Here is a 10,199-nt window from a genome sequence, read left to right on the forward strand (position 1 = left end):
CTGGGCAGGAGCATTGATCTGCTTGAAGGTAGGAAAGCTCTATAGGAGGATCTGGACAGGCTGGATTAACAGGCCAAAGCCAACTGTATGATGTACAACAAGGAGAAGTGTCAGGTGGGTCACAACAACCCCACGCAACTCTACAGGCTTGGGGAAGAGTGGCTGGAAAGCTGCTCGGTGGAAAAGGACCTGGAGGCATTGGTTGACAGTTGGCCAAGTATGAGCCAGCCGTGTGCTGAGGTGGCCAAGAAGGTCAGGAGCATCCTGCCTGGTATCAGAAATAGTGTGGTCAGCAGGACTAGGGAAGTGATCATCCCTCTGTATTCAGTACTGGTGAGGCTGCACCTCAAATACTTTGTTCAGTTTCGGGTGCCTCACTACATGACACTAAGGTGCTGGAGTGTATCCAAAGAATGGTAACAAAGCTGGTGAGGGGTCTAGAGAACAGTTCTTATGAGGAGCAGCTGTGGGAACTGGAGAAAAGGAGGCTCAGGGAAGGCTCTGAAAGGAGGCTGTAGACAGGTAGGGGTCAGTCTCTTCTCCCAGATAACAAGCAACAGGACAAGAGGAAACAGCCTCAAGTTACACCAGGGGAGATTTAGATTGGATATCAGGAAAATGTTCTTCACTGAAAAGGTTGTCAGGCATTGGAACAGGCCACCCAGGGAAGCAGTTCTGTCATCATCCCTGGACGTATTTAACATAGCATAGCACTTGCGGACACGGTTTAATGGTACACTTGGCAGTGCTAGCTTAACAGTTGGACTTGATCTCAAAGGTCTTTTCCAACCTAAATGATTCTATGATTCTATGATGTTTGGCAGCTCTCATAAACACTTTACAACTCCTAAAGCTAGACTCTCACACTAGGCATTTATATTATAGATTAAATGACATATGTATGTTTAAAAGCAAAATGCATTTTTTTATCTTATTTCACAGGTTCTGAGTGTCAATGTGCACTACTTGTCTCACTGTAAATAGGAAGTATATGGTTTTGCCATGTTGAAATTAATTTAACTGGATTTTTAAGTTACCTTATACTGGTTTTCTTTTGTTTCACTTTCCCACCATAACTCCATTACAACATTTTGTTTGGATGCTTTAACTTGTGCTGTTCCATTTCTAAATATGCTTAGTTTTCTTGTAAATTTAAGTCTGCACTTCACTTTTGGGGGGAATCTTAGTCTGTGTATAGTTTAACCTTTAGCACCACTCTACCAACAGTGATTATGGTACATCAATACTACAGCACTGAGAATACCAACTGCTTTATGCCATGCAAACAATATAAAGCAGAGGACAAATAAACATAGTTTAATTCACTTCTTCAAATTCTCTTTGCCTTCTGCCTGCACATAACGTTTTGTACTCTTTTCTACATGCATGTACACACCAGAGATACCTATAGTAAGGGATATCGCTCTTCTGTCTGAATGCATCCACTGTGATAGGTGCTTTTCTAGAAGGAGCTATTCTGTGATAACAGCTATTTTTGCAGGTGGTGTTCTATCAGATGCACTTTCAGTTAGGAAGAGGCTGTAGTATACAATTTTCTCCTTGAAAGAAATTTCTAAAAAATTACTCTTTCAAATTGGCAACAGTATCTTGTTATTCCCTATGGGAGAGAAGTCAAGCTACTCTCAATGAAAGATGGGGCCAGATATGCCATCAAATAGTGAAGAAGATAGAGTTCCACTGAGAACAAATATGAGAGAACAGTTGTAAGACAGGCATCATTTATTCCTGTACACTTTGGATCTTTAGCTCTACCAAGCACAACAGCAGGTGGCAGTCAAATCCAAAGAGGATAATTCTGAGAGTACAGGACGGAACATTATGCTCCAGAATTAACATAAGAAAAAGAGTAATAAAGATAAACAAAAGTAACTACTAATCTCCACATCAGCTAAGTCTTGTATAATATGTATTATGCAAAAGACTTCAAAACCCAAATCACTACAGCAGTTAAAAAAAATCCTCCCAGAGTTTTTCAGGACCATTTTACAAGCAAGTTTAAACATGGTACCCCATGATTTTATTTTTTAAAAAAAAATTCTAAGAGAATTCATGTATATAGACAGTAAATGCTACACAGGTACATGGCCACCCACTCACAGAAGACTGCCTGATTCTTCCATGTCATGCAGTATTAAGCTTAACAAGTAACTCTGTAAAAGCAGCTTTATCGCTTGTTTATAAGCGAACTCTGAAGAATAACCTTTTACAGGGAATCACAGACTCAATCTTGGGCTTGCCTCTTCCACTAACAAAGCCTAACCAACTCTAGATAGCAGAAGAGAAGCATCTGGAATAATTTTAGAAAGCTGTGTTTTTTTCCACTGAGTCTCGTCTGGTTAAGCCTTTACCCAGGTGCTCAAAGCTACATATGAGGAATACAATCTAGGATTCTGGAACATTGAAAAGGAGCAAAAAAAAAATGAAAAACTAAGCATGCAATACAGAAAACAACTACCATGCCTTAAGTTACTTCTACTAAATAATATTGTTCAATAATAATCTACAGGAACCATTGTAACAAGTTATCCAGCCCACAGCATGCTTCACAGTACCCTCTTTTCGAGGGTGGTAACAAAAAACGGGATACAAGTGAGTTTCATTCTTTTGGAGGTTAAATCCATTCCATCACCATCACCCTGTCTAGTGATCCCTTAGCCTCCTTTCTTCCAGTCACAAGGCAGACAAAAAAAATCTTTGACATGACAACGTGAAATTACACAGGCATGTCTCCTAAAACACATGTTAAACACCATAGACAATCCCTCACCCAGATATGTCTGCATCCTGACAGACAGGGAAAGTGGAAAGCGTTGCAGAAAGTGTTTTTTGGCAACAACCTCTGCCCATAAATCTCCTTGCAGGAACAGCTCAAGCCACAAAAACTCCTTTGCGCATGTGCTACACCGTATGTGTAAAAGGAGCTGGACTTCCTGTACATCTGATCTAGAAATTGCAAATAATTTTAAAGACTCAAAAATACCTTAAGGAAATGCTTAAAACTTCTGATATTAATAACCGGATGTAAAAATAAGGCAGGCAAACCTAGATCATAAATGGAAAATATGAACTTTTAGATTGTTAAAGGCAGAGTCACATAACCAGCAAAATCCTGATCACAATTGTCTATTAGACTAAAGCCACAGAGGTCCATTATGTTAAGACTGACATAACTATACTGAAAGTAAGAACTGAGAAGGCTTAATGCTTCACTTAAAACATAACTTCAAAGAGAATCTAACATCAGTTAGATATACACCACTGGCTTTCTAAGCTATTTTGCCAAGTATGAATATTAAACATCGGTAGACTAGTGGAAATTTAACACTGGCAATGCTGGCAGTTAAAACCAAATGGAACCATCCAAAGTTAACATGATTAAGAACATACAAAACAAAACCAATACAGATTACAATATTACTGATCTAAGGAGTGAAATTCACTTCTCAAATCATGTTTTGAAAGAAAGTATCTAATCTGTATTACCTGCAGATGTAGACTGGGCAGAGTAGGAAATGAAACTGAACACTGATCTGTGATTACACTTGTTTCAGAAGTGTTTATTTTAACAAAAAAAAAGGATGGAAGAGAAACATAAATGGAAGTTTAGTAAGCCGTTTCCTCGTTTCTGCATTAGTGAATAATGGTATCACTAGCATTAATTATATCACACAGCGTTTCAATTCAAGCCATAAAAGCACTCAAAACTAAAGGTTGCCAACTTTTGACTTCAGTTGTTGTGAACTGCCTTATATCCAATGTTAGATAACACAGATGGAACTGGCTATCCTACGTCTTGAATTTGCTTGACATTTCTCACCTTCTCCATTTTTAATGTTACCAAACTTTACTTCTTTGGGATGAAGTAGTCCATATCCCATGTCTTCCCTCAGCAAAGCTGCAGTCCTAAATAATCCAAAAAAATTGATTCCAATACAAATTATTGAATAGTGAGCTAGAATATATATTTTTTCCAAGAAACTCGTAAGAGCTTCACATTTTATACAAAGAAAGTGACATCTGGGAGACTGCTGAACATGTATGTTGGACATGCTAAGTCTAAGTCTCTGAGACACTGTAACAAGCATATGCTCAAGGAACACTTGAAACATTCCATCCTCACTGATCATGTCTAGACTCTCAGAAGTAGCCAGGCTGCAAACAGACCATCCACCACACTGCAGGTAACAAAGCACAGAAGAATCTTCTCCATGTGGCAGGAAATAACAAGAGATGGACATACGCACAAAAAAGAGGAGATGCAAGACAAAGTAGGAGTAGTAAAGTAGGAGACCATGAAAATGCTGTTCAAGGCTGACTTAACAAGTAGAATGACACTGAACTGGTGAGCAAGGGTTCTGGTAAGGGACAGACAGACTGTAAAGACAAGGCACAGAGTCACAGTAAGAGGAAAACAACAAAAAGTAATGTCATCCCATCACTAAATCCACCCTGCCCAGACACTGGAATGAAAGCCTAGATTTCTGTTACATTACTCCTGTCAGTAAACACATGGAAGAACCAAAAACTCAGTGTTTCCAAAGAGAATGCAAGTTCAAAATGCTCGTCAGTCACTCCAAAGTGTTACTTCAAGTGGCAGACATCTGTACAGATAAAAGATCTCACTTGGGATGAAGATAACGCAAGAGAACATAATGCCCGTATTTTCCATTTTCTCAATGGGGAAAAGCCCTTGGGAATTCCACTCTGAGGGACTACACATTACAGCAGCAAAGTCAAGTTTTTAAATAATCGTAACAATTAAGAGAGTGCAATTATGTGATAATTTACTAATTATTAGCTTTATGATAATTTATCTTACCTTTACTGTCTATTGAAACACCCTACAGCTCTTCTACAGCATATCACTTCAGTTTATTCTCAAAAGCAAATGTATTATTTTTTTCATCAATATTTCAGTAGCGTTTACCACTACAGTATTTTGCTGCTTCACAAACCTTTATATTACAATATCCTGTACAGGAAAGCAAAAGTGGAATCTCCATTGTGCTAAGAGAAAACGAATTACAGAAAGATAATTACAACTTTTTATTTCTAGATCAAGTCACATTTTTTTCAGAATACCTAATATATGCATTTATATAGATCATTACATATTTTAAACAGAGCTCCTACTGACCTCAGTTGCAGTAACAGTACATAGTAGTTATGCAAGTCAGGCTCCACACTCAACACCAAAACCCCAAACATTTACAAATGTCTCTAAAAATTTGAGTCTACAAGACTTGCACCAGTAGTGACAGAACCCAGTTCTTCAAGGCCGCATTCAGCTATGCTCTTCTTAGCTACACTGAGATAGAAAGCCAGTCTTTATAAAGTCACACATCGTTCTTGTTCAGGGACCACACAACATTTCTCTGCATCATTTCAATTTCAGATATGAGCTGCCAAAACTGACCAACTCCACCAAATAAGAGAGAAGAAAAGTGGTAAATCCTTGCTTTGGAATCCTGCTGCGAATTATTCTACACTGTTTTCTGACATCAGTATACCTCCAGCTGCTCTCATTAAAGGAAAAAAAAACCCACCAACAAAATACCCAAAGTATGCTCTCGTTAACTTAAAAGCAAAACTTCAAATAACTGATCGGCACTGTGAAACATATTATTTAAAAATTTCAGTTGAGTATATTACAGCACCTGTATTTGTACGTTCTGATTCCAAAGGGGCAGGGGTTTTGACTGATCCCACATAAAGATTACATGACATTCTTACTCAAGGAACAAATTTTCAAGATGTTTATAAAACCCAGAAAAATACAGTACTTCAAAATACGGCATTAATACTTTCTATTATGCAGAAACAGAGAAGCCATTAAAAAATTACTTCATTCAGTATTACATAATGAAAAGCCCACAGGCCTGAAAACTATTTACGTAAAGTAAATTTAAAAGACTATAACAGTTCTAAAATCAGTTTCCCTAAAGAGATGTCAGAATGATAAGATCTTTAAAATGGAAAAGGCAGTAATTGCCTGTTGGTGACCTAAATCCTAACTACACTGTAAGCAAAGGCCATATCTCCTATGGATATTTTCTTTTTTGTTGTTGGAAATGGTGGTTAGGTGGTTATGTTTTCTGTAATGAAAATTTTACCAAGGCATCAGGACTCTGAATACAAAAATTGAGAAATGCCGACTCCTTCCTAAAGTACTTAATAGCAACTTCTCAAATCCTTACTGCATCTCATATTCCCAGGAATCTGACAGAACAATGAACATGCGGAAAAGCTTAAAATGTTCAAGGCTCAGTCCTCCTAGACCTCCACACTATCACCTACTAGCACATATCAGTTAACATCCTGAAGCTCATACACATCGATGCGACATATTCAACAGAGAGTAAACAACTTCAGAATTCTTTTAATTCAGTATTTAAAGTCCTTTAAATTTAACTTTCAACTTTCAAATTGGTTCTGTTTTTTTAAACACCTTATGTGCATTTGTGAATCAAATATACATTGCAGAGCTGTGAAATCACCATACTTACAGGATTTTTCTGAGTGCATGAGTGGAAGTTATGGTCATTTTCAATGTAGAAAGACTGCTTCTTCCTTCTGTCACAACTGTTTCCCTTTGTAAGCAAACTATACAATGAAATTCTGAATTCAAACAAATACTAAACACTGATTTGCAACAGGCTGCGTGTGGAGAGACCTCTACAGCCATTGAAAGAAGAAAAAGAGCAGCAGCCCTGCCTGTACTGGAGAAATACACATTATGCTTTGAAGGCAGAATCCACAGTGCAAAAAAGGAAAACCTGTTTTCCATTAGCAACAATCCAGAATTTGTCTAGTAGGTTTGTTTGTGCATCTACACACATTTTTATATATATATATATAAAACTTCGAAATTATTTTTATTTATATACATGCGTGTGTGTAAAAAAAGGTTTTTTTGTTTTACCACTTCTTTCATCCAAATCTAAATGGACTAGGTACAACCAAATTCAAGGCTACGTTGTAACAGCTTCATTTTAAATCAGCACAGATGTTAAATAAACACTTGCAGAATATTTGAAACAGAACTTGTATTACAAATAAGAAATGTTTCTTTTTTCTTTCAACTTAAGAGGTTACATGTTTAATAACTTTCTATTCCCCAGGTTCTCCAAACCATCACAACTTTCTCCTGTCATACTGAAAAATCTTTGAATGAAGTGTAAAATGCCAAACTCTGCTGCTATTTCAAAGTGTTTTCACCAAATTTTAAATTTTATTAAACAGAACATTAATTTCTACTGTAAGTGATAGATACAGCTTCTGAAACGTTAAAACAGTGCAAGATGAGATATATGAACACCAAACAGCAATTATAAAAACATTTTGTATGTAATGAAAAAAATTTACCAAGGCATCAGGACACTAAATACAAAAATTCAGAAATGCCGACTCTTTCCTAAGGTACTTACTTCTCAAATTCTTACTGCACCTCATATTTATAAAAACTTGTGGGTTAACTCCTATGCTTGTTTCAATTCAATGTTGTTTTTTTAAGGGAAAACCCAGCCAACTTCCTCAAAGTGAAACTGACATTAAAATACTGTCAGACTGGACACTGACCACCCCCCACATGCACATACCATACCCTAAAAGTCAAAAAGGGTATCAATTACAAGTGAATCCTCTCCATTTAGACATAGTTGAGTCAGGAAGCTTTATCCCTTATGTTTTATTAATTACTGATTGTCTTTTAATCAAATAATATATTGGTCCGAATTATGTGTCCGTTCTCCCATACTCCATTTCCAGTTTTCCTTTTACCTTAAATCCTGCTTACACCACTGTTCCAGAATAGGGAGATTTTCTTTGGGAACTAAAAATCATTACTTTTTATGGCAAACTTTCTTTTCAACAGGCAATGGCCTTACTCAAAAGAAAGGATCAAAAAACCCTAAAACAAGGTTAAAAAGGTAAATTAAACAGGCCCCTAAAAATCTTAGCATGAGATCGGTAAGATAACATCAGTCTTACTCTCTCAAGTCACTGCAGCCTGCTTCTAGCAGACAAATCAAGGGAAATATGCCTAGGCTTGGGGGGAAGAAAACAAAAAGCATTAGGACTTATCTTAAAACTGGCACTGCAGAAATTATTATTAAGCATTTTTAGGTTCATTAATAAGCAGGAGTTTGCCAGATGTTAAAAAATAAGCCTTTAAATGGAGATTGGGAATATTTTTGCATGATACAGCCACATGAAAGCACAGATCAGCAACCCCAGTGCAGGAATAACAAAGTGAAGTTATTTGACGAGCTGTCATAATGGTTCCCTTAAATCTTACACATCTTGCATCTCTTTGCTTATTTCCCTGAGCATATGCCACTGAACATCAATGTGCAGTTTATTCACAAACATGTTCCTGCCCTTTCTTTCCCTTCCCTCCAATATATTTGAATTTATTCATTTTTTTTTTGGCATCTTGTTTACTTTTGGTTTCTGTGGATGTTCACTGCAGATACAGGAACCTGCACACACAGAAAAGCCTGCAGAACAAAAAGAGTCTGAAGCAAGGACTTCCTTCTAGTATGAAATGTGAACACCTTTATGCATAGCTATCTGAGTGGACACCTTGTCTACAGTAACAAACAGTAAAAACCTGAAAAGATTATCTTTCCGCTTAAGCTTTTGACTCACCAAGTGGAACTAACCTTGAGAAAAAGGCAAGTTCTTAAGCCCAAAACAAACTATTACCCAGACTGATTCAAAACAGAATGGCTTTATAATGTTATTTTAATACTAAATGCAGTGAATATTTCAAAAATTATCTCTTCTTTGAAGAAATAAAAATCAGTAAATATAGCTGAGACAGTCAGCACAGAAGCTATTCAAATGCTGCTGCCAAAACTTGGTAATCATGAAAATTCCGTTAAAAAAAATTAACTGCAAATGAAATACTGTATGGATGTTTTGTTTAATCAGTTGTTTCTTATCCACAGCATAGTTATCCAATCCAGTCAACGAACTTCAAGTGGTTCCAAGTCCCAACAGTTCACTTACAGCATTCTGTCTCCCGTATGATATTAAATGAGCAACCATAAAACAAAAACGAGGTAGTTCTTAACCAAGGAGATGAAGAAGCATATTTACCTGAAGCATCTCCAACTTTAAAATCACTGTCATCAGAGCTATCATAATCTAAAGCTTCCAGCAGCGAAGCTGCCAAAGGCTTCACTTGTCTCCTCTTCGAACTGCGGTCCACTGCAGGGAAAAAAAACATAGTATTGTTACTGTGTGGCATAATGAGAACTCGGCGTCGCTGAAGGTATTTAAATTAAAAGGAAAGGCAGAAGGGCCGTGACAGGCGGGGGCAGCCTCGGCCACGGCGCCCGAAGCGCGGCCGGCAGGTGCGAGTGGCGGGGGTCCCGCAGCCGGTGCGGGCGGGAGCGGCGGCCGGCACACCGGCGCGGGCGGGCCCACAGCGGGGCCGCGCTGCTCCCGTCATGCCGGGGAACGGGCACCGGCGGGAACCCCGGGGGGCTGGACGGACACCGGGGTGGCCTGAGGCCCCCTGAGCCACCGGCACCGCCAGACGCAGCAGCCTGGCGTGACCCATCAGCGCCAGCGGCGAGAGGCGCAGGGAGAGAGCAGCCAGGGCCGCCGGAGGCACGGCGACGCGGCCGGCCGCCCTGAGGAGGGGGCGGGAGCGCGGCGGGGGCGCTCCGCGGGCACCCCGGCGTCTCCCCGGGGCAGGGGCGGGAGGCGCCGCCGGGGATCACTTACTAAAGCCTGCGCAGGTGAGCAGCGGGCGGGCAGGGGCCCTGGGGTGAAGAGCCGCCGGGCCCCTTCCCCAGACAATGGGCACGGCGGCGACCCGGATGCAGACCCGCGCCCGCCCGCCCGCGGCGGCCGGTCCCGCTGCTGCGCCTGCGCCGCCGGGCCCGCCGCGCCTGCGCGGCCTGAGCGCGCCTGCGCCGCGCCGGGTGAAGCCGGGAGGGGGCAGCGCTCGTCCCCCGCCGCCGCCGCCCGCCGCCCCGGCGGCACGGAGCGGCACGGAGCGGCCCCTCCCGCGGGCAGGGGCCCGGGATCCGCGGCGTTTGCGCAGGCCGGTTCCCTCCTAGGGGTGCCTGCTCCGGATCTCCGTTAGGAGAGCCAGCTGAGCGCCCCGTCTGGCACCGCCGCGGTTCCCTGTGCGGGAGCGGAGCCGTGTGAAACTGCTTTATTTA

General features: G+C 40.7%; 1 protein-coding gene across 13 annotated transcripts in view; it reads right to left on the reverse strand.

The window, feature by feature from the left end:
- The window catches only part of PHF14 (PHD finger protein 14), a 165,982-nt gene extending 156,082 nt beyond the window's left edge, over positions 1 to 9,900 (reverse strand). For all 13 annotated transcript variants that reach the window (XM_040589125.1, XM_040589119.1, XM_040589120.1 and 10 more), the window contains exons 1-2: positions 9,757 to 9,900; positions 9,124 to 9,234 (exon numbers count right to left, since the gene is read on the reverse strand). In XM_040589125.1, coding sequence (XP_040445059.1) covers positions 9,124 to 9,234; position 9,757 — 112 coding nt within the window. In that variant the 5' untranslated portion in view covers positions 9,758 to 9,900. The remainder of the gene's footprint in view (positions 1 to 9,123; positions 9,235 to 9,756) is intronic.
- Positions 9,901 to 10,199: the final 299 nt, after the last annotated feature.

This window comes from Falco naumanni, chromosome 4, assembly GCF_017639655.2.
Source record: "Falco naumanni isolate bFalNau1 chromosome 4, bFalNau1.pat, whole genome shotgun sequence".
NCBI classification, from domain to species: domain Eukaryota; kingdom Metazoa; phylum Chordata; class Aves; order Falconiformes; family Falconidae; genus Falco; species Falco naumanni.